The sequence below is a fragment of the Scyliorhinus canicula genome, chromosome 12 (genome assembly GCF_902713615.1).
Source record: "Scyliorhinus canicula chromosome 12, sScyCan1.1, whole genome shotgun sequence".
Classification (NCBI taxonomy): Eukaryota; Metazoa; Chordata; class Chondrichthyes; order Carcharhiniformes; family Scyliorhinidae; genus Scyliorhinus; species Scyliorhinus canicula.
The window spans coordinates 13,858,366-13,883,745 of NC_052157.1; the positions used below are offsets into that span (position 1 = coordinate 13,858,366).

The 25,380-nt window shown below is 43.9% G+C and overlaps 1 protein-coding gene across 5 annotated transcripts in view; it reads left to right on the plus strand.

Annotated features, from left to right (window-relative positions):
* chd2 (chromodomain helicase DNA binding protein 2) overlaps positions 1-25,380 on the plus strand; it is a 105,767-nt gene that overhangs the window by 13,308 nt on the left and 67,079 nt on the right. For 4 of the 5 annotated variants that reach the window (XR_005462511.1, XR_005462510.1, XM_038813434.1 and 1 more), the window contains exons 3-6: positions 11,735-11,945; positions 15,193-15,279; positions 17,223-17,281; positions 20,224-20,379. Coding sequence is in view for 3 of the 5 variants with exons in the window: in XM_038813434.1 (XP_038669362.1) it covers positions 11,735-11,945; positions 15,193-15,279; positions 17,223-17,281; positions 20,224-20,379 (513 nt within the window). In the remaining 2 variants the exon portion in view is untranslated. The remainder of the gene's footprint in view (positions 1-11,734; positions 11,946-15,192; positions 15,280-17,222; positions 17,282-20,223; positions 20,380-25,380) is intronic. The other variant, XM_038813433.1, reaches the window with a different exon arrangement.

Genomic DNA, 25,380 nt, shown 5'->3' on the forward strand with positions numbered 1-25,380 from the left:
CTGTTCTTCAAAGGTGTATCCCCCATGCAATTCCATTGTTCATTTTGCCTTCAGGTGGGTGTAAAAGATCCCAAGGCGCTATCCTCTGTATCCTTGTTGACATCTACCCCTTTATCAACATCACAGAAACAGGTGGTCACATTACTTTTTGTGGGAGCTTGGCTATGGGCAAATTAACTTTGCCGTGCTTTAGAATGATTAGAACACAACATACCACGAGTGGCTATTGAAATCGAGCAACATTTTGTGGGGATTAAATAAACAGGTTTTTAAAAAGAATTAGGCGGTCAAGGGAGAGGTGAAATGGGAATAGAGTAGGGGAGTCTGATGTGGAGCGTTAGCAGCAGAGGCACGGACCTGCCTCCTATACCGAAGTTCCTCACCTCTATCCTGTACTCCCAATGTTTCCAATTGAAAATCTTGCTCTCGGGAATGAAAGGAAGCAGGTTGTACATTGGGATTCTTTGCTTGGGTCTGCCATGTGTTTGGATGGATTCTACCTATTTGCTCTCTGCACCATGCTCCAGTGGCCAGCCTGGTCGTCGTCCTGCCTCAGCAAAGCAGAAAGCCTTGTGCTCTATAGTCAAAAAATGATGGTTGCAAGATGCTCATCAGGCACCTCCAAGACAAAAAACAAGCAAAGGTTTGGAATGAAGGTCCCAGATTCAGAAGGGTTTCTCCCCCTTCATCCCAGACCCACACGCAGACATTTCTAGTGTTCATTACTTTGATACCAGGAATCATGTATTTATGCCTTAAAAATTTTAATCATGAAAATTGAATTTACTGAAAAATGGTCAGATTCAGTCAGCTGAAAAGCATTCATAATACAAAATATGGGATTAACATTCGAAACAAAATACTGCCCCCCTGCTTCTGTGTTTAAATACTGTGAAATTGCCAGCATTTTTAAGGGTAGGTGGCATTCTTGATTGTCCTAAAGTAGATCTGAACTCTACCATGGCAGAAGGATTCCAAATATACTTGAAGAAACTCAATACCTGATTCATAATCGAGATTTAAATGTCCGAAGCAGTAGGTTTCTAACCTCCTTGCTTTGTAACTGCCTTGAAAATGGATACTGCATCTAAATCATGCCTAACAATCTATCCATCCTTTACCCAAACTCATTTAGGCTACAGAACCTGATGACATTTATTACTAAAATTATTCAAATGCAAATATGTAGCTTTGTCCATGATTTTAAAATATTTTATGCAGAAAAATAACTTCCACAATTTTCATTTTGTATTAGCCTTTTTCCTGAATTTTGAGCTCCTGGAAATGTTAATAGATTTCAGTGCCCCAAAGGCGTCAGGGGCTATGGGGAGAGCACGAGCGTATGGCATTGAGATAAGAGTGTCAGCCACGATCCTATTGAATGGCAGAGCAGACTCGGAAGGGCTAAATGGCCTACTCCTGCCCCAGGCTTTGCCTTCTTCCAGACCCTCCCATCAGACAGAAGTCTGAAGACCCGCACATCCAGACATAGGAACAGCTTCTTCCCCACAGCTACAAGACTCCTCAACGACTCCCCCTCGGACTGATCTGTTCCCTGTAAGAACACTATTCACGACATCCTATGCTGCTTTTGCTCATGTATTTGCTTTGTTTGGCCCCTTGTTCTGCACTGTAACCAATCGCTGTTTGTCGATGTACCATTTGTCATTGTACTCTGTCGATTATTCTTTTTCTTGTCTACCATGTACGTACTGTGTACGTTCCTTTGCCCGCAGAAAAAAAACTTTTCACTGTAGTTCGGTGCATGTGACAAATCAAATTAAATATTCTATCTTTCTAAAACCTGCCATTTTAGGTAGTGGTGGCTGAATTTGGGCATTTCATGTGCTCTCTCCAATGACTTATCTCCTGCCTTAGTGTGACATTTTTCCAAGTCCCATCCTACCCATCTATGGCTTTTTGTTTTTGAATGCCACTGCAAAATAATGTTTTTACTGTTGCCTCCTCTTCCAACAGGTTTGGATTTAGTCTGAACCGATTTCATTTGTCTAATTTTTGATGACGCTTGAGGTATCGATGTATCCACAATGGAATCATTGACTGTTTAATAAGGCGGGGAACACTGGATAAGTGAATGCAACCACTGTGGGGTGGGAGAGGAGAATTCATCACTTCTCCCGATGCACATTCACGTGGACTTTAACTTTGTTTCCCGTGAGTAATGTCTCCTTCCTCCCGAATTCTGGGATTGCCCATGATGTCCAGTCTCCTTTGCGCTACTTCACCCGAATTTGTATGTGTTTCTAAATCTGCATGGAAAGTTCATGATCATTTTGAAGTGTGCCTCGTGAGCAGAAATTTTTTATTCTAATTAAATGAAACTTATTTTCTAATTGTATTAAACCTATTTAACTGTGTTAACAGTGGTGCATAAATGCGAGTCTTCTAGCATTTGCGCAATCGACTTTTGGTTCTCCAGAACACTGCCATCTGAGTATCCTGAATGGTAAAGGTGGCAGGAGGCGTCTGTAAGCTAATATCTTTCAGGGAGCTGTCTTGCTGTACTTGGGCATCCATTCGAATTTACTCCAGTTCCACTTGGGTTTTGTGTTTCTATAAAATATCTATCAGCAAAAAAAAAAGTCCTTGTGCGATAATGAGGCCTTCTACCAATTTGTGGTGAAATATGATGGAAGCCCAAAGTGTTCCAGCATTATCAACTCCAAAAGCTACTCGTGGAGGGGCAGCAGCATTCCCATCGCGCAGGCTTATTGCTCCCCCTTGCGAGTTACGATTTTTGAATTTTGTTTTGCTCTTGCAACCCCCCCCCCCCCAATCTGCAACTTTTTAAAATATAAATTTAGAGAACCCAATAATTTTTTTTCCCAATTATGAGGCAGTTTAGCGTGGCCAAACCACCTATCGTGCACATCTTTCAGGTTGTGGGGGCGAGACCCATGCCTATGCAACTTCACTTTTGACTGGACAGTCATTAGAGACTCCCATTTGCTGGCTTTATTTATGTGCCTAAGTAATTAGTACGAGTAGGAGGGATTGATCCTGGGCCCCAAATTATCCCTTGATGTGTATGACATGCACCTCAATTTTTGCACTACACTATTCCTAAAATAATAGTTCTCAGGCTTTTATCTCATTCTTCCACAATTAATGGAACTTTAATACTTTCTCCTCCCTGCATCAGAAGACACTGATCCACCCAGTGGCTAGACTTGCTGTGCGTGTTTGCTTGTTGTTCAACACCAGTGACAGGCAGCAGAGGCCAATCTTACTCATCAAAGTTCATGTTTATGCCTTTTCCAGCAGAGTTCACTGGACAATGATGAGAAGCAGGGTCCTTGGATGATTTGGTTTTCTCCCACTTTGTCTCCCTCCTACACCCAACACCTCAAAGCTGGGAGGTAGTGAGGGAAATTGTGCCTGTACTGCTTGCTGAACACTGAGCCAGATTGAATCTGAAATCTGATTTGTGCAGCTCACTTCCATGTTGGCAACGCCTCGTGCTTTGGTTCAAATCTTAATTTTTTGATAGTGTACCCAACTGTGTCCTGTGGTTCCAGCTGTCGAGCTGGTTCATCTTTAATTGATGAGGAAGAGGGGCTGGGCCGTTCAGACAAATGTGAATTCTCGGGAGTGGCAGAGAGGGAATGGTTATTAGACTCTTTATTCTATTATGTCCAAGCTGTAAGTGACTTCATTGTCTTCTGTGGGTCCTCTCCCGGCAGTACGGTCCGATGCGCGATTGGCGTAGGTATCCATAGAAATGGCCGGTTATGTTTGGGGGAGCTCCTGCAACTGTGCCTTCCCTCTGGGCATGTTGGATGTTGCGAGTTAGTGTGGTCCCCAAAGCACGATGAACCAAAATCAGTGCTTGCCTGCACACAGACCGATGAGCTGCAGTGTTTCCCCAGGAGAGATGGCCTGCAATGCAGCCATTTGAGAGACTCTTTTATAAGGTTACCTTTTGATGTTTGCTCATACCACCTTGATGTTGTTTCCCCTAGAGTCCCCCATAGAAAATCTTCGTGGCAATTTTATAATCATCCATGTGGGAGACCTGGCTGACCCGTCCAAATTGGATTGTCTGGACGGGGGTCTCCCTTGCTGATGAGCCCAGCACAATGGAGGACCTCTTGTTTTGTGACCTTATCCATCATTAAAATCCCATGATGGATCTCGGGTGTCTTTGGTGGAAACGATCTAGCCGTTTGATGTGGTACCTATAGCAGACCCAGGCTTTTGAACCATATAACAGGTGGTAAGGCCGTGCCCTAGTCGGATTTGATTTTGAGACTACTGCCACTAGTGGTTGTGTCTGGCGCTTATAGCACATGACCGTTGCTGACTGTGATGTAACCTCAGACTTGGAGACACTGATTTGGAATTTTTGCCATCAATGGAGAAATTGTTTGGTATAGTTGAATGTCTTTTTTTTTGTTGTGGCAGCCAGGGCAAAGTAATCAGCCTCTGATTTTGGAGATGCCCAATTCTGGAGTGGTTGAATTGACACTCTGAATGTTTATGCCTGCAGGCATGTCTATGGTGGCCGTCTTAAGCATTGCAGCAAGGTACAGATTGAGGAGATGAGGTACCAGGATGTTGTCTTCTTTTACACCGCTGGTTACCGCAATGGCTTCGGACATCTTGCCACAGATACACAAAAACATCCAACCCTGCCATCATGGAGTTAGGCGCAGGATCAGAGATCAGCCTCCTTTTTGTTGCTGTTGAGACATTAGCTGGGACCTATCTGGTTAATAAGATAGGAGTTGCCTTACATACACCCTCAGAAGCCAGAGAGGGGGAGACAAGAGTATGAGGTCACTGGGTGCAGTGTTAAACCTAGCTTTAAGCGAAAGCAGTACCCAATGGGCATGTTCCTCCCACAGATGACTGTTGATAGAAGTCAGGCTATTGCTGTATGAATAAAGTAAATCTTCTATAATTGTAATTTGCAAAAGAAAAAGAATAAAAGGGATAGATGTCAGGATTCATGGATGCCTTGTTGGGCCAACGAGTTGGGTGTTGAAGTCATTGAGCGTTTCTTAACGCCCCATATAGTTTGAAGCAAGGGGAATCTCAGTCTTTTGATGGGGTAGTGTTGGAGCTCTGAAATGGTGGAAGCAGAATGCTTTAAAATGGCGACAGGACTTGGCAAAATACCAAGATCCAGAGAACTTTCTGGAACTGGAGCAGTTTGAGTTCCAGTGCTGCCATCTTGTAGTGATTGGAAGAAACAACCAGACTTATAGTATCAGGGATGACATTTAGGGACAAATGTGAAACTGTCTTAAACATTACAGTTTCCATGAATTCTTATTTAAATGTTTATCACAATTTTATTCAGACAATCGACATACAGTGTGAGGCTTCGCCCGGGTAGTAAATCTTTAGAGAAGATCAAGTCTGCGACCGGTTTAATAGCTTGTTTCTTGGGAGATTGATTTGAAATTTTTACATTTATGAAAGCACGATTAACCTCCCCACACATTCGGTGTTTTAATAACGAATTGATTTTTCTAAAAAGCAGTTAATCCTATTCCGAGCTGTGTCGAGCATCTGCTGCCCCACGCAGTGCTGTGCTGTGCATACTCCTGCCACCAGAGGGTTTGTGGCTGAAGGCTGTTATATTTTCTGTTGTGTCTTGCACTGTGCTGTGAACTAAAAACCAGAGTGTTATTTCAATAGTACTATATCAATTTATAACTTTTGATATACTGAAATTCTTCCATGCAATTAAAATGCCTGAAAATATTTTCTTTAGGCTAGTGATGAACTCCAGTATTTTTGCATGCACAGATCAGAATCTACTGTAAATACTGATTTTCGAAAATATTATTTAACGTTGTATACATTGTTCCGTATTTAACCATTTCTGAGACACTGATGTATCTGTACAACAGCATTTGGCATTGCGCTTTTAAGGCTGAATTTGACCAAACTTGCACTTGCTTTGGTCGTACTCTGACTTATTTTTAGATATGTGCATTCCAAGTTTTATGATGGTCTGTTGGTCTGTGATTTATAAATGGCTGTTAACTAAATTTTTTATTATTTGGACTGAAACCTGTTTCTGTATCAGTTCATGACCCGACCTCCTCCCTTGCATCAGGAGAAACATGAATAAGCAAGAGGAGAAGGAACACTGGCTGATTTCTCCTGTTGTTTGTCCCAGGGTATTTGAACTAATTGCCACTAATTTTCATTAATGTTTTAACATTGAAGATTTAAGTTCCTTTAAAAGAATATTTTCCATTCCTATATGACATGATTTGAATGGGGGGGGGGGGGGGGGGGGGGGGGAGGCCCTAACAATCTGGACTTCGGTTGTTAAGATTGATTGTAAATTTGTGTTTATTTTAGATTTTCACTTTGGTGGTAACCTGCGGCAGGGTTATATAGATGTGGTATTTGTACTTATGACGGTGTGTTTTAATGTAATTATGCTGTGGTATTTGTTATTTTAATGAAACCAAAAGTATGTCCTGGAGCAACGATTCGGTTTGTGAGCCTTATATATATATATAAAACTCGTAATTATCAGGCTCGTCTGGCCCAGCACTGCCTCTGTAATCCTCATGTTTTTTTTTCAATTCTGATCCTCAAGTTTAACTGAGAGGCAATTGACGAAGCCAGATCATACTGGCCCAAGTCAGTGAAACCACTTATCAGTGAAGAGAGGCAAATTGCATTCATAATACAAACAAAAGGGTCTTGGAGGATGGTGTATCTCCCCCCTCCCCCCACCACCACCTGCTTATCTTGACCTTAAAAGCTGTAGCCTGCCTCTGCTCACACTTGTGGAGGAAAGTGATTTGCTTATGGCTTCATTATACAAAATAGGAATACTCTTTCCCTTTACGTGGTTAGAGGGAGCATTTAGCTAATCCAGATTTAAAACCACATATCATGCAACACCACTGTCATTTGGAAAATTACTTCAGTGAAAATAATGACACAATTTCCCGTCTTCTGGGGCTTGGCTCTTTAAGGATTTAAACACGGCTCCTTACACTTAGCTCATGGTTAAATATGACACGTGCATCTCTCAGTGCCGCTCAATTAGCATTAATTACCTTCCCACCCTCCCCACTGCCCGGGAATTGGGCTCGTCATCTGTAAATTGAGTGGTGGCATCTGAATTGGCACGGTTTGGATCCTATTTGGATATCCTATCCTGGCAAAAGTGATTTCCCCCTTAAATTGCTTGTCAGGTTACGCTGCCTTGGTTGCATCCGAATCGCATCACACTTTATTTGTAATTGTGTGTCGGGGGGTGGGGGGCTGTACTGGAGTTCTCGCCCCCTCGAGAGTAACTCAACCACCAGGCATGAGTCAATCAACTAAATGGATCTCTACCCCCCAGCCTGGTATTTCACCAGCTGGTGCAGTTTTTTTTTCTGTCAAGGGAGCATTTATACAAGCCACCAGTCTATGACTTTGGGCAAGTAGGTTGCTTCTCCCCACCTTCAATTGGAATTCGCCACTCGAGGTAGAACTTGGCAAACATGCGCAGTGGTTTATCCGCAGTGAATGCGTTTTTGAATGCTTCGAGACCGTGGGCAGCAGCATCAGAGGGGCACTTGAGTACTCGGTGTTAACAGCGGAGAAAGGGGACATTCAGCCCATCGAGTCTGTGCTGGCAGTTTTGAGCTATCTGATTTGCCCCATTTCCTAATATGAAAGCAGAATGCCAAGTCATGCTGGAAATTTTGAGGTCAGAACAGAAAACGCTGGAAGTACTCAGCAGGTTTGACAGCATCTGTAGAGAATGAAAAGCAGACTCAACGTGCCAGGGCACTTTCCCTGTAACTCTTTTTTTCAATCAAGTATCGATCCAAGTCCCTTTTGAACAATGGTGTTGAATTTGCTTCCCCGCAACCTTTCAGGAAGGGTATTCAAGATCACCGTAACTATGTTCTTAAAAATAAAAGTCACAACCCCGGACTTCATTTTCAATCTATGCCCTTTGGTTACTAACCGTCTTGCTAATGGAAGCTGCTTCCCATAGAATATCTACAGTGCAGAAGGAGGCCATTCGGCCCATCGGGTCTATGCCAACGTTCCAAAGGATTATCCTACATTCCCCCCCCCCCCCCCCCCCGGTTCCCTATTCCTGTAACACAGTAAATCTGCATATCTTTGGACACTAAGGGCCAATCCACCTAACCTGCACATCTTTGCACTGTGGGAGGAAATTAGAGCACTCGGAGGAATCCCTCGCAGGCACTCCTCACAGTCACCCAAGACCAGAATCAAACCCGGGTCCCTGGCACTGTGAGGCAGCAATGCTAACCACTGTGCCACTGTTCAGCCCTGCTCGCCATCTATATTTATCAAATATTGTCCACATAGGATCCCACAAACAGGAATGATTGGAATAGCTCATCTGTTCTTTATGAAGCCATTAATCCCACTAATTCTAATGTGTTTTTGTGGGGGGTACGCAGAAGCAGGTGAGGTAGGTGGTCCACTGGGTCTTTTGTCCCACCAAAATTAAAATGTCTTAACCAAATGGAGCTTGAATGACCGCACTTCCTACAATGCTGCGCACCCTCGGTATTGCACTGTAAAGCTGGGTTCTGTGCTCGAGCCCTGAATTGTTGCTTCGAACCCAAGATAAAGCAATTAAAAATGACAGTGTAACTAAGGTTCTGACTTGGCTGCAAAGTGGAGCTGCTTTAAGACAGCAAAGGACATTGCCCCTCATCGCGTTTGGTGTCCAAACCAGTTTCATAAATGCACAGAATGTCACATGAGTCTCATTTTTCTTCATTTTTTTTGTTGGCCCTCTGATCATACTCAATATATTTTACATTGCTGCCCAGCAGTTGAGGTGAATGCACCGTATCCGGTGGATTTTACAGCTAGCCATTATATTGCCAAATATTTACAGCATGGAAACAAGGTATTTAACCTAACTGGTCCATACCTCTGGCTACACAAGAATCCACTCCCACCCCTCTTTATCTGACCTCAGCAATAATAATCTTTATTGTCACAAGTAGGCTTACATTAGCACTGCAATGATGTTACTGTGAAAAGCCCCTAGTCCTCACTTATCTGCCTCCACGTTTATCCAGCTTTCATTGAAATTCATTTATGCTGCTCGTCTCAACTATTATTTCGGTAGCAAGTTCCACATAATTTGTGTAAAGAATTTTCTCCTGAATTCACAATTGGACTTATTAGGGATCATCTTACCCTAGTTTGGGTCTTGCCCATAATTGGAAAGATCATCTGTCTATCAAGTCAAATCGTTTCTTAAATCTTAAGACCCCAATCTGGTCACCTCTCAACATTTTCTGTTCATCTGGTATTTTAATTCACCCAGCACCTTCTCACGCTGACCTCACTGTCCTTGGCTGCTACCCCGATTTTGTTAACTCCTCCTTTGGAGGTTTTGGTTTTACTGCCATGTATTTTGTTTTTGTACTTTCCAGGCATTGACTGTTCGTTATTTTGCAGTTCACAACTCCCCTGGACATATCTTTGATTTCTTCACTTGTCCCATTACTCCACTTCCTTTGCCCCTGCACCACAAACCCTTGGGTCATTTAATCTCTCCTTGTCTTCCTCCCTATCATGCTCCTTCCCCTCTATTTTCCAGATCTGGGTCTCTCTTTCCCCCCACCCCCTTTCAGTTGATTAAAACCTATTAATTGCCCGTAGTGTAAGGTTAATGGGGGGATTGTTGGGTTACGGGTATACGGGTTATGTGGGTTTAAAGTAGGGTGATCATTGCTCGGCACAACATCGAGGGCCGAAGGGCCTGTTCTGTGCTGTACTGTTCTCTCTCTCTGATCTATTACATTACTTCAATTTACTCCATTCTAATGAGCGATCGTCATCCTGAAATATTTATAGAATCCCTGCAGTGCAGAAGGAGGCCATTTGGTCGACCAAGTCTGCACTGACCCTCTTGAAAGAACCCCCTACCTAGGTCCAATACCCCACACTATACCCGTAACCCCAGCTGGGGGCAATTTAGCATAGTCAACCCACCAATTAACTTGGTTTCTGTCTCTGCAGATGCTGCTGCCAGACTTGCTGAGAATCTCCAGCATTTCCTGTTATTGTTTCAGATTTACAGCATCTGCAGAATTTTGCTGTTGCGACCACGCGATGTTTGACTTGTTCCTACTCTACTCCTGGATTATGTTGTCGACGAAAGGAATGTCTTTCCAAGGCTTTGTAATTTTTAACTGCTTGTTTCCCCGTAACATTGCGGATGAACAAAAACAAGAGTCCGTGTGTTTCAGTTGGTCTTTTGATTTGTCTTCCATTTATTTATGTTTACTTCTTTCTATACTTTCTGCTTTCTTCCCCCTCTCTTTCTCTGGGTCTGCTCATCCTTTTTCTCTTCCTGCCTCCTCCATCTCCTGCCCTCTGTTTCTTCTCCGCTCCCTTTTGCCGACACTCTCCCATGTATGTCTAATTTCTTTTCTTTGCTCCAGTTTGTCTATGGACTCTGATAACCTGCGGCAGCAATCCTGTCTCTTCCTTAGAACTGCAGGAGGTATTTTTGTCAGTGTGAGAGTTTCTTGTTTCCTGGAAAGCAACTGCACTCACATATGAAATTTGAGCACAGTTAGTTGCCTCATTTCCACTTGGGATTCAATTCAGGTTAAGCTTTTCCTGATTCAGGATCAAGTGCAACACCGGGCGCATTTACAAGATACAATCTGATGTTGCGTCATGAAAATTGCTGGGAGAGGAAATTTGCACTTCACGATGTAACTGTAGCCAGATATAGAGATTGACACTGAAAAGCACTTATCCAGTAATCAGGATGTTGACCCGATGGTGTCTGTGGTATTGTTGGTATCTGCTGCATCCTACAATCAATTTGATTTATTGAAGCGGGTCTTTTTTTGTTTTGGTTGATGTTGGGTGGAGACACGGTGGCCTTCTGTAATCCAGTCGCCAGCTAATCTTCACTCTTTAAGAAGAAATGGGTATCCAGCAGGGCTTTGAGCACCTGTGGAACCCTAACAGTTTCAGAAGAGAAAGAGGGGGAAGAAAATTCAGTGATAATTTGACCCCACTAAACCTTTGTCCTTCTGAGCCCTATTTTTGCGCCATCTACCTCAAACCTAGTCTTTCGCCAGTAATTGTTTCCTGAACCCTTTAATACTGTTAGAATCCTGGAATTCCTACAGAGAAGAAGGAGACCATTCGGCCCATTGGACCTGCGCCAACCCTCTGAAAGAGAACCCTACCTGGGTCCCCTGCCCTAGCTCCATAACCCCATCTCCCTGTGCGTCTGTGTACACTTAGAGGGCAATTTAGCATGGCACATCCACCTAACCTGCACATCTTTGGACTGTGGGAGGAAACTGGAGCACCCGGAGGAAACCCCCACAAACATGGAGAGAATGTGCAAACTCCACAGTCACCCAAGGTGGGAATTGAACCCGGGTGCCTGGCGCTGTCAGAGTGCTACTCTGTGCCGCCCGCAAGGTTTATATAACCGATCTTTTGACTTTATCCAAGCCTCTTACATGTTTTTGGATGAGAAAGCTGTTGCTATGAGTATTGAAACCTGCATTGTAGCGAACCATCTGTCACCTTTTGTGAACTCAACTCTTGAAATTTGCATTCGGGGCCATCTGAGAATCTCTTCCAAGGTTAGCGTGTCCTACTCCATTGACCTATCCCACCCATTGACCTATCCTTTGCCTGGTTTGCAGGTGAAAGAGGGCGAGTGTGAAGTGACCTGACTGTGCTCAGCTTTTTTTATTCTGTTTCTCAGCAACTCAGCTTCAGAAGAATCCAACCACTCCGCCTCGGGATCGGAATCGGGCAGCCAGTCGGGAAGTGAGTCCAATAATAGCAGTTCGGAGTCATCGGAGTCGCAGTCCGAGTCAGAAAGTGAATCTGCGGGATCCAAGTTACAGCAAGCTGCCGCGGAGAATAAGGACAAGCCATTGAGTAAGAAGGAGAGGATAGCTGATGTAAAAAAGGTACCTTCTGGAAAATAGATGGGAGCTTGTTTCCTTTACTGTAATTCAAGTAGCAGAGCTTGTTGCTTGTTTTGCCCTCCTGTGTGGGACTAGGTTAGAAAAGCCTTTCCATATATTAATTTTGGAACCCCTGTGATTGGTATATCCCCATAAAAGCTGGGATAGCGCAATAGGACTGTGATGAAAATTCATTGAAATCTCAATAACATTGTCACATAGAGGGCTAGAATACAAGAGCACTGAGGCTGTATACGGCTCTGATCAGACCCCATTTGGAGTATTGTGAGCAGTTTTGGGCCCATTTCTAAGGAAGGGTCTTGGGAAGGGTCCAGAGGAGGTTCACAAGAATGATCCCTGGAATGAAGAGCTTGTCGTATGAGGAGCGATTGAGGACTCTTGGTCTGTACTTGTTGGAGTTTAGAAGGATGCGGGGGGATCTTATTGAAACATACAGGGTACTGTGAGGCCTGGATAGAGTGGACATGGAAAGGATGTTTTCACTGGTCAGAAAAACGAGAACCAGAGGACACAATCTCAGACTAAAGGGACGATCCTTTAAAACAGAGATGAGGAATTTGTTCAGCCAGAGGGTGGTAAATCTGTGGAACTCTTTGCCACAGAAGGCTGTGGAGGCCAAATCAGTGAGTGTCTTTAAGACAGAGTTAGATAGATTCTTGATTAATAAGGGGATCAGGGGTTAGGGGGAGAAGGTAGGAGACTGGGGATGAGAATCCTATCAGCCATGATTGAATAGTGGAGCAGATTTGATGGGCCACATGGCCTAATTCGACTCCTCTATCTTATCTTGGGACACAGAAGGAAATAGGAAAAATTGACTTTGATTTGAGAAATCGTTGTTGTCATTATGTTGCAGAAATCTCTGGACGGCCTAATTGCCTGTCTGGTCTGCAGATAAAAACATGAACACCCTAATTCTTGGGAGCTGTGGAGAGAGGGACGAATCTCAATATCCATGTTCACTGTTCAGGAGTTTGATTTCCCCAAGCATATTCTGTACTCCCAGTACCTGTAATCTTTTGTTCTACAGGCCCTCTCTTCCAACTGCAGCTGAAAACTTAGTGGTGTGACAATGCCACTTTGAGCTGATTCGGTTCTTGCTCAGTAAGCATAACCATCATGCACACACTTGTGTTGCGATTACATTTGACAGCAGGCATGCTGACCACTGATAGCAGTAGTAAACCCTGAAGAAACGAAAGCACTTGTCCGATTTCGGGAGGAGACAACACCCTCCGACCGGTTCCCGTCCCCCCACACACCCACACCCATCTGCAACCCATTAAGGAGGAGAAACATCAGCAAGAATTTGCATTTTGAAGAGAGGGCCAGAGATGGGGTAGGGATGGAAAATCCTGTTAAGTAAGCAGGGCAGTCTTGCTGTGCCATATTGTAAAGTAACCTTGCAACGATGATTATAACAGTAAATCTCAGCCTTCAGGTGAAACTTGAGTATTTTGATGAATCCGGGTGCTAATTTGAGATTGAATACTGAAGAATTCTAACTTCAGAATTGGACAAAATAAAACTAGTATTTCATGTTCTACACGTGTCCTTTTGAAATGTGATCTTACTGGCATAATGCCTGAATGAATAATGAGCCTTAAGAACCTCCTTAAAACAACACTGGAAACCTCTATCACCTTATATTGAAATGTCCAACAAGTGTTAGGGCCTTTTATTTTTTGTATTTCATTATGACATAGGAAAACACAGCTATTCTATACATTTTCCAAACCACATGTAGGTAAATGACCACTTAATATTCTGTGTGACTCTATATAAATACAGGTAACACAAATGTTGCCAGAAGGCCAGAGGCTGCTCTCTCCTTTCAGAGCTGACTGGTGGTGATTGTTCCTGATGGTCACCGCACCTCAGATGAGGGGGCAAGGTTGAGAAGATGGGGCCTTCATGAACAACCGCAGCCAGTACGGGAATTGGCCCCACGCTCTCGGCATCACTCCGCATCACGAACCAGGCGTCCACGGTTGTGATAGTGGGGAAATGTCGCATTGTGGACATTTCTAAAAACATTGCTTGCACCCTAAATAATCTCAACCATACTTTCACTCGCGATAAGAGCTTCAGTGGGAACAATACGGGTTGATTCTCTTCATTCGACACTGGAGTCAGTTTGCTCGTCCTTTGTCTCTGACATTGAACCCCAGGTTTGGTGTCACCTAACTACCCCTGCCCATTGTCCACCCCGTTTAATTTTGGTGGTGCCTGCACTTGATCTTTGACCCTTCACCTTGGTTTTCCCGAAGGTTGGCGTGAGCAGTCGCTGAGCAATCGCGGGCATTGTCGGGCTTGGGTAGCTGTTGTGGGGGTGAAGGGGAGGGTGAGGTTAATTCATCTGGTGGGCTTTCCTAATCTGGATTTCTTGCTACTTGCAATGCGAAAAGAAGCTGCTGCAATTATCTGGGTTTCACATTTGATACCGTAAAATCGGTTTGATCCAGACACAAGAGTGGGGTTATTAGAAAGGGGGTCCAACGCTGCTGATGTGTGCCCGAATGCTCATCAAGCCAAGATTGCCCATTTTTAAAGCAGGAAATAGTCTTGGGAATGTTTTGAGTGGATACTCTCTTGGTTTCTTTGATCAGTAATAGGTCCTATTGCCATCACTAGGGGGATTTCAGAGAAGTAAGTGATAGAGCTGTGATATTTACACGCAGTGATGGTTCCCTATGCCTCCCAAGCTAGAACAGAAAAATGTAACGACAGGCGTGATAGGTTTAGACCGTGACCAGTTGCCGATACAGTTGCAGATCTTGATCATGCAAACTTGGGTTGTGTATGGCGAGGGTACATTAAGCTGTATCATAGCTGAACAAAGTACTTGTGATGGTCATGATTTTCTGACTTTACCACACAGTGTTAAACATAAAAGCTTTCGGGCAAGTGTTCCTGTCCCTCACTCATGTTGGTGTAATATTTAAATATTTGTCCAGTGTATCTTTCTGTGGATTTTCTTAAAGTTATTCGGATCCCAGAAGCATATCCGTATGCACAACAGTAGTTTTCATAGTAGAACTGTTTTACTTGAAGATATAAATAGTTTTAAATAGGAATTTCTCACAACCATTTTTTTTAAAAATCCTACTTTAAACCGTGTTTTTGTTAATATTCTAACTAAGACATGTTTTTAATTTTTCTATTAAATTCTAGTATAATTAAAGTGGTGGGAGGGTGCAGGCCTTATGATGGTCTGTTTATATTGCAGATGTGGGAAGAATATCCAGATGTTTATGGGGTTAGGAGGTCAAACCGCAGCAGACAGGAACCGACACGACTTAACGCTGGACCTGAGGTGAGTAGTGAAGAAAATAAAGTACTTAAAAACCAAATATTCAGTGACCACCTTCATTCCCGACATTTCTGTGAAGGTTCTGTACCTGCAGCAATGTTTAAAATGGTCTGGGCTATGCTACATAATTAGTGTAGAATGCCACCGTAAATGGTTTATACTTAAGTCAGCAATTGCAGCAATAATGTGGCCTTGATCCTGTACCCGAATGCTTTGTGTTTTTTCTTTCACCCATTCTTCTCGTGGCAGATGATTTAATTTCTTCCTTCCCCTTTTCTCCCTGCCCCTTCCACCATCACTCCTCCAAACTTGTTCATGTAGTTGTCTTTCACAATTGGAAACTGTTTCGCTGGCATTGTGTTCTGATATTATCTCCCATATTATTTGCGTAGAACTAGATCGTGTGTGCTTTGACTGCCAGAAGCCTGGCTAATTTTTCTTCTCTCTTTACCTTGATGGAAGGAGGTGCTGAGGCCAACTGGTTGCCCGATGTGATCCACTTCCTCAACATGGGTAGAGATCAAGCCTCAGACCTCTGGCCTGTACGATGCAATTGACATTGTGTGATACAGGTCATTGAACTTTCATAGTGAACTTTATTTTGCGCGTTGAGACTAAGAGCAAACAGAAGTTGGTTTTTAATAGCCGTTGACCATTCCTGAAGCAGATCATTAAATATAGGCTTTACTTGGGTTTCTCATTTGAAGATAAGCTAATCTACCAGCAAGTTTACAATCCTCCTCATCCCTTCCAGTAAGTGCAGCATTACATAGTCATCCTTTGGTGGGTGATCAGTTGTTTGAGTGAGCCATCAATGGAACACACCAAAGGGAAGCAAGTGTAAACCTCTTTATGGAAGAGAGGGAACATCTGCCTAGTAATACAGTTCTACTCTGAAGCTCCTCATCACTGTGAAATGTATGGGACACTAATAACTTTAATACCTTATATTGATAAGTGCCAATTTGCCTCACTGACAGGTGGACCTGTGGATCCTGTCCACTTAATGCTTGCCTCGTTTTCTTTGTGGCATTTATATTGCACCTCAGGACATCCCAAGGAGCTTCCTGTGCACCAAATTACTGATGAGGTGCAGTCACTGTTATGTAGTTTACCGTTCTGCACAGATCTGCTTCTTTTACAGTCTGCCTTTCAGCGAAGTAGTTGGGCGAATTCTTAAGTAATTTTCTGAGGGCTCATCTCATGTCAAGTTCATCTGACCTGCCTGAATCAATGGCTGAATAACTTGTTCCCAATCGTGGGGAGACTTGCTTGTTGGTAAAGTTTTTTTTTTAATCTATCAACTTTTTGAGTTGAAAGCAAACGCGACTGCCTTAAAACTGAGCTGGATTGTAAAGGTTCTTTTTTAGGGGATGGTAGGTTTACAATCAGAATGCAGCAGTTTGACAAAATTATCTGTGAAAACTTCAGTCATGAATTTTAATGTCACAGCATGTACAATATGTGTACAGCAATTGTTTCCAAGGAGATATGATCCTTCTGGAGTTGAATTACTTCTAAACTAAGATATTAGCAGGTGAACAGAAGAAATCCTATTTTTGCCCCTTCTTTATGATTTGATTTTCCACTGTGTGAACCCCACCCCTGGCTGGAGTCTTCCCTTTCCCTTCACACAATGGCGGCCCAATGATCTGAAATGGTGGGGGAGGGGGAAAGAGCCAATAATTTGCAAGTGGTGCATAGTATTGATGAACAGGTTTTCCAGTGTACCTAGATTGGATGTGGGAGGCACCAGTCTAAAAGCGGTGCTACCACCCCTACAAACGTGTCCGGTGGGAGCAAAAAGTTGATCTGCTTAATTGTTGCGGGCAGTTTTTGAGATTTGTTGAGGCGATGACTGGGGCAGGTTTGGGAGAGATAGTATGTATGATTAGAGGAAGAATGGGCTGAAACACTCAAATGTAAAATATTTTTTTTCAATACAGAGCAGTGAGAACTCTGAAAATGAGGCTCCAAGGCGACGAGGTAGAAGGAGAGCTACAAAGTGAGTCTTTCAGATATGCACACACCGATGTCTTTGTGCACAGTGTATGTGATTTCTTTGGGTGTGTTTGTCGTGCAAAATTTCTATTTTCTCTAAGTTTTGCGCCCCTTGTGTGCTGGGCATTGATTCTGAGGAATGGGGCACTTTTGATGACAGGCAGCCAGAGTATGCATCAAGCTTGGGTATAAAGCTGCCTGTTACAATTTCAATTCGTGTTAGAACTGGATGGGCGATTCCATAATGCAACCTGGCTCAAAGACTTTTTTTCATAAAAAGTAGAGGAACAGAGTCACAGGGTTGATAATTAGTGCAAACAACAAGGAATAAAACATTTATTAAACATGAAAAGTTCTTAGCTTAACGAATACACATACTCAGGGCAGCACGGTAACACAGTGGGTAGCACTGCTTCACAGGTCCTGGGTCTCGGGTTCGATTCCTGACTTGGGTCACTGCTTGTTTGGCCTTGCTAAATTGCCCTTATTGGACAAAAAAAGGGTTGGGTGGGGTCACAGAGATAAGGTGGAAGTGTGAGCTTGGGTAGGGTGCAGACTTGATGGGCCGAATGGCCTACTTCTGCACTGTAAATTCTATATTAAGATTTACATCCTAAGCTGCAATGGACTCATTAACACATACAGTCCCTTCCAAGCACACTGATTGGCTTTGGTCAAATACATACACTCTGTTCTGAACCTGTTAGTGTCGATTTCTCCTCCAAATCCTCCTAATTGATTGTCATGTGAGAGGTTCCAAACTCCATCCCCAAAAACATGCTTTAAAATGTTTGTTCACAATAATGCTTTGCATTAGTAGTAGTAGTTTGCAGTTGAATCCAGTCCACGTTTTCCAAATGCTTCTCATAAACAGAGCTTCCATTCCATTTTTAACAGTGAACCCAGTCCAGGATTTGCCCCAACCCCTTTAGGTTTTATTTGTCTTGACTGCTGCTGATCTGTTCACAATTGCATTAACTCTCAATTCCCAGACTATTAAAATTGCATCAGACATTTGATTTAGCTTTGAAGCCTGCTGTCTCACTTTAAATCTGGTTACTGCAATTGTCTCTTTAACTTGGATCCCTTGTTTGTCTTGTTTGATTTTTTTTTTCTGAACAATACCGTGGTCTCTGTTCTCTTAGCTTCTGTTGTATTGGTCATTCTTTCTGTCCCAATTCTCTTGGTGTCTTGACTGTGACTTGTTCCTTAGGAAGCCTGCATCTTTGCAGTTCCCTTGTCCTGTCCAGCTTCTCCTGGCAGAGTTGAGAGAAGTTAGCTCCTCCGTGTCCTATCTCCAACTGCAGTATATCCAACTAAAACTTATAAAAGCTTTTTTTAAATCCTTACAAGGTCCTCCAGTTGCTAAGCAACCCCTGCTAGCTCTATTTACTCAGCATGCATCTAGCTATAGGTTTTTATCCTTCCAAGCACAGAAACCTTAAACCCCTTAGAACTATACCTTCCTTCTAATGTTTACTAATCCAAATATGGGCGGCACAGTGATGTAGTGGTTAGCACTGCTGCCTCACAGCACTGAAGACCCGGATTCAATCCCGGCTCCAGTTCCCTGACCGTGTGGTTTATACATTCTACCCGTGTTTGTGTGGGTCTCACCCCCACAGCACAAAAAGATGTGCAGGGTAGGTGGATTGGCCATGCTAAATTGACTCTTAATTGGTAAAAGAATTCTATGCTCTTAAAAAAAATTTTTTTTTAATTAATTAACTAATACAAATATAAATCCCTTAAAACTACCTTTGTTTGCCGAACACTTTTTCTATTTGCACTGTTCTTCATCAGAGGTTAGTGGATGCGTGCCCAGCTGTTGCTCAGGAATCAGGCGTTGGGGAGGTGCATTCAAGCAGTTTCCCGAACGGCTATCAACTTCCTCATGACTCGGGTCTCGCACTGGAAGCAAAGCGTGGAAAATCCTGGGCGCAAGCATGTGCATCATTTGTGCTCGGCAAAATGCAAGGGGTGTGCTCCAACATGCCGTGTCTCAGCCACGCTTTCCTGATTTTCCCGTTGGTGTAAGCTCTACGATGAAGGGCAGTTTGGTTTGGCATCAGCAACATGGCTTTGGGCAAGGTTTCAAAACTTTTTCTTGCGTCTCAAAAGAGTGTGCAGCAGTCGCTGCTGCAGTATGGTAAAAAAAAGTGAGGGAAAGAAAATCACCGTTGACTGAAATTTCACGGGAAGCAATGAAAAATGCTTTGGCATCTTTCAATTCCGTGCTGCCGCTCACAAAGCTCTACTGTGGTTTGTCACCCATGAGCGGCGATTTTTAAGGAATTCTACAGGCTGGTGGCAATTTGGAATATGGACAGAAAATCACGGAGACGCAGAATCTCAAAGCCAACATGCGAAACATAAAAATTGGAAGCATGTCTCTCGGGCATTGACTGAGGGAGCTCTGTGTTTCAAGCAATTTCTCTCGTCACAAATCCTTTAATGTATTTTTTCCAGTTGCCTCATTAGCAGTGAAACACATTATCATAATTATTTACATACTGAATCAAGCAAAGATGGAACGGTGCCACTGTCGACATGTATCCATGCCAACTACAAACTGTGATGTTCGCCTCCCTGTACCTCATTCCCTTCCGGCGCTAGCGTGGGCATGAGAGACTGGGATATTTAAAAAAAATTTTTAATGAATTTAGAGTACCCAATTATTTTTTTCTCCAATTAAGGGGCAATTTAGTGTGACTAATCCACTTGACCTGCAAATCTTTGGGTTGTGGGGGCGAAACCCATGCAGACATGGGGAGAATGTGCAAACTCCACACGGACAATGACCCAGGGCTGGGATTCGAACCCGGGTCCTCAGCGCCGCAGACCCAGTGATAACTACTGCACCACATGCCGCCCACACCACATATCTTCACACCATTGTGTCTGTTCCCGGATCAAACTGAGTGTCTGATTTTGTTTGTGTGTCAGTTGGAAAAATGCAGTGTCGGAGAATGAAGAGGAGGACGAGGAGGAGGATGAGGAGGAGGAGGGAGAAGATGAGGAGGAGGAGGAGGAGAAGGCAGTGAGCAGCGCCGAAAGTGAGCCGGAAAGAAGGGTCCGAGCCCGTCGAGCAGTTACCAGAAGGTGAGGTGGTGTGGGGGGCAGTGTCCTTTTGGTGCTTGTTGCTATGAACTCCTCCAGGACAACTGTACTTCAACGCACAGCTTGCACACATTTCGTATAAATGTCACTTTTTTTCAGTAATAGTTGTTGGAGATTTTCCTCATCTTCAGGTTGCTGTTGACTGCAATTGACTTGGAAATTTTCTCAGTGTGCCATTAAACGGCCTGCTCTCATTCGGTCCTTATTTATTTAAAAAATTGAAACCATCGGAGCTTTGTGGCCTGCACATTTACTTTTCCCATTCAAATAGTTGTGGTGCGAAAAACCATGGGCTCTCATCCTTTCCCGCACACTCTTCTCTTGTACTCTCTCTCGAGTCATAATACGATCAAGCATGGAAGGAGGCTGCTTAGCTCCTTATCCCTGCGTCAGCTGTGTGTGAGAGCAATCCAATTCATCCCATTCCATTGCTCTTCCTCCACAGCCCTACAGATTCTCTCCCTTCTGGCTATTTATCCAATTTCCTTTTTTCTCCAAGCAAATAAAAGCTGTTGTTGAGTCAGCTTCCCCCACCGTTCCAGGCAGTGCCTTTCAGATCACAACAACTCGCGACACATTTTCTTCCATTTGTGTTCCCTCGTGGGTCTTTTGCCAATCACCCTCTGGTTACTAACCTGCCACTGAAGCAGCTTTTCCTCATTACTCTGTCCAAACCACTCAGGATTTTTGAACAGCTCCATTAACTCCCCGCGTACCCTTCTGTGCCATACGGGGTGCAATCACAGTTTTGCCAGTGTCTCCAAGCAATTGAAATGTTGCATTCCTGGCACCATTCTCGTACATCTCCTTTGCATCCCCTTAAGGCCCTGACATCCTTCCTGAAATGAGGTGCCTGCAGTACTCTAGCTGGGGTCTAATTAGTGTTTGATAAAGGTTTGACAAAGCTTCTTTTCTTTGTACTACGTGCCTCACAAAGACCTAGGATTCGTGTGCGTTGTTAACAACCTTCTCAACTTGTACTGCTGGTCTTGAAAAACTCGAGCCAAAATTTTCCAGCCCTTGCCGCCTTGCGATCTTCTGGCCCCCCTCCCCAACAGCACGCTTCCGGGTGGTAGAGACATGGAGAACCTGTAGACATCGGCAGGACCGCAGGTTCCCGGGCCGCCTCTGCCATCGGAAAATACAGGGGCGGCAGAAAATGCCGCCCTTGGTCTAGGCACCAACAGGTTTCCGTGCTCTTTACCACCTTTAACATAACATTAGGAATGGGAGCAGGTGTTAGCCCATTAAGCCCTTTGAGCCCCCTCCACCATTCAATTAGGTCATGGTGGAACTTCAGCTTCAACGCCATCTTGATGTTGAATTATATCGTTGTTCCGTCACTGGATTATAGACATGGAACTCCTTGCCTTACAGCACGGCGGGTGTACCTAAACCACATGAACTGCGGTGGTACAAGAAGGCAGCTCACCACCTGAAAGGCAATTGGAGGTGTTTGCCTTTCCAGCGATGTCCACATTCCAAGAACAAATTTTTGCAAATGTCTCTGCATTAAATTTTACCTATGCGGTTCATCAGTCTGCCTGCGTTCTCTCGGAGTCTGTTAGTATTGTCTCCGCTATTTGCTACCTTTTTGACTTTTTTTATCTGCAGAATTATGTTATGCCTGCCTCAGTCCAGGTCATTCATATACGTTGAATGGCGGAGTGTGCTTGAGTGACACACGTGCTCCTGCTCCTAATTAATGTGTTTGTGACGCTGACCTCTAGGGAACGCTCCTGCAAGCTTGTGTCCAGCCTGAAACACAACTGCTTACTAATGCTATCTGCTTTCTATCCATAGCTAACTGTGACCGCAAATTTCACTGTCCTTTTTATTGCCGCAGACTCTCAATTACGCTTTATTGGGCATCTCCCTTTCTGGTTCCATTTTTGTTAAACAAAAAAAGTCAAGTTTCCTTCCCCGACCAAGACCCTTTGGGAACGCCACCAAAGAAACGTGGGTCCACCGGCACTCCAGCAAGCTGGTTTTACCTCCGACCAACCTGCAGAAAGGATTAACCCTGGGGTCACACAGTGCTAGTCGACTGTCTTCGCATCAGTGGTATTTGGCACTTTAATTACCCAAATGGAGACTGGGACAGTGGTAGTGTAGAGGGCGGAGAGGGAAAAACCTTTCCTGGGTTGTGTTCAGCAAACTACAGCAATATGTATCCAGTCCATCAAAAAGGATGCACTGTCGGACCTGGTTCTTGGGAAATGAGGTGGGCCAAGTGGATCAAGTGTCAATGGGAACATTTAGGAAACAGTGATCATTGTATCGTTACGTTTAGGATGATGGTAGAAAAAGACAATGTGTAATCCAGAATAACAATGAGTAACTGGAGAAGAGCTGACTTTAATGGGGCAAGAATGGAGCTGGGCTAGATAGACTGGAATGTAAGGTGGATGGGAAGAACTGTATCTGAACAATGGGCTACCTTCAAAAATAAATGGTTCGGACACAGTCAAGTTATATTTCCTTGGGCAGCACGGTGACGCAGCCTCATGGCGCCGAGGTCCCAGGTTCGATCCCGGCTCTGGGTCACTGTCTGTGTGGAGTTTGCACATTCTCCCCGTGTTTGCGTGGGTTTCGCCCCCCCCACAACCCAAAGATGTGCAGGGTAGGTGGATTGGCCACGCTAAATTGCCCCTTAATTGTAAAAAATGAATTGGGTACTCTAAATTTTTTTTTTAAGTTATATTTCCTCAAAGGGCAACGGTAGGGCAAACAAATCCAGTGCTCCTTGGGTGAAAATGGAGATAGAACTTAAGACGAGGAAGAAAAAATGTGTTTCTGGCAGGTGTCAGGTAGGAAAGACAATCTAGAACCAAGAGGAATACAGAAGGTTCCGATGGGAGATAGAAAAGCTCATTAGAGAAGCAAGAAGGGATTATGAGAAAAGACTGGCAGCCAACAAAAGGCGAATTCCAAAGTTTTCTGTCGGCAAGTAGTAGTAAACGGGTGGTCAAAGGAGTAAGACGATTCAGAACATAAAAGGGAATTTACATGTGGAGGCAGGGAACACAGCTGAGGTATTAAATAAATACTTTGCATCCGTCTTTACAAAGGAGGTAGATGCTATCCAGGCCATGGTGACAGAGGAGGAAACTTGTGTCACTGGAAGGGGTCAAAATTGATGAGGAAGTGGTGGATAGACTGTAATTCTTAAAGGTTAACAAGGTGCTAGGACCGGATAAAATGCATCCAAGGATATTTAATGAAGTGACATTTAGTATAGTAATCTTTATTGTTACAAGTAGGTTTATATTAACACTGCAATGAAGTTACTGTGAGAAGAGCCCTAGTCACCACATTCCAGTGCCTGTTCGGGTACATAGAGGGAGAATTCAGAATGTCCAAAGTACATAAAGGGACTTGTGGGAAGAAACCAGAGCACCCGGAGGAAACCCATGCAGACACGGGGAGAAAGCACAGCCTCTGCACAAACCGTGACCCAAGCCAGTAATCGAACTTGGGACCCTGGAGCTGTGAAGCAACAGTGGTAACCACTGTGCTACCATGCTGCCCTTATTTATTAACCAAGGCATAGAGTTCAAGAGCAGGGAACTGCATAAAACGTTGGTTACGTCATTATTCACGTATTATGTGCAGTTCTGGAATCCACATTATGGGAGGGATGTAATAGCCCCGGAAGGGGTGCAGAGGAGATGTACCAGGATGTTGCCTGGGCTGGAGAGTGGTGGGAGTCGAACTCACTACCTGAAAGGGTGGTGGTGCAAAGACGCTGATAACATTTAAGTATTTTGATGTGCACTTGCAAGCGTTGATAAATGCAACACAAATACTTCAATGGTTGTTTTTGACTGTCGCAGATGCGATGGGCCGAAGGGATTTTTCTGTGCTGTAGACCTCTTTATCTCTATGAAGTGAGAATGGAAATTGCCGGAGCACTGCCCAAAATATTTCGGTCTTCTCTAAATTCAGGGGAGATGCCAGAGCATTGGAAAATTGCAAACATTACGCTCTTGTTCATAAAAGGTTGGATGGTAAAGCGCAGCAGTTGCAGACCAGCTTGTAGAAACAATTATTCGGGATAGAATTAGTAGTCACATTGAAAAAATTGGGTTAACTAACCTGCTGAAGTGTATTGAAGAGGTAACCAAGAGGGTTGATGAGGATAATGCTGTTGACGTAAGAACTAGGAGCAGGAGTAGGCCATATGGCCCCTCGAGCCTGCTCCGCCATTCAATGAGATCATGGCTGATCTTTTGTGGACTTGGCTCCACTTTCCGGCCCGAACACCATAACCCTTAATCCCTTTATTCTTCAAAAAACTATCTATCCTTATCTTAAAAACATTTAATGAAGGAGCCTCAACTGCTTCACTGGGCAAGGAATTCCATAGATTCACAACCCTTTGGGTGAAGAAGTTCCTCCTAAACTCAGCCCTAAATCTACTTCCCCTTATTTTGAGGCTATGCCCCCTAGTTCGACTTTCACCAGCCAGTGGAAACAACCTGCCGGCATCTATCCTATCTATTCCCTTCATAATTTTACATGTTTCTATAAGATCCCCCCTCATCCTTCTAAATTCCAACGAGTACAATCCCAGTCTACTCAACCTCTCCTCGTAATCCAACCCCTTCAGCTCTGGGATTAACCTAGTGAATCTCCTCTGCACACCCTCCAGCGCCAGTACGTCCTTTCTCAGGACGCGGTGTGCATAGTTTCAAAAGGCATTTGACACACTACCGCACAAGTTATTTCTCATGGAATAAAAGGGGCAGCAGTAGCAACGTGGATACAAAATTGGCTGAATAATAGGAAACCAGAGTAATGATCAATAGATATTTTTCAGGCTGGAGGAAGGTTTATGTTGGTGTTCCCCAGGGGATGATATTGGAGCCCTTGCTTTTCCTGACAGAAATTAATGACCTCAATCTTGGTGCGCAGGGGGCAGTTTTAAACTTGAAAGCATTGCAAACTCTGAGGAGGACAATGTAGAACTACAAAAGGACA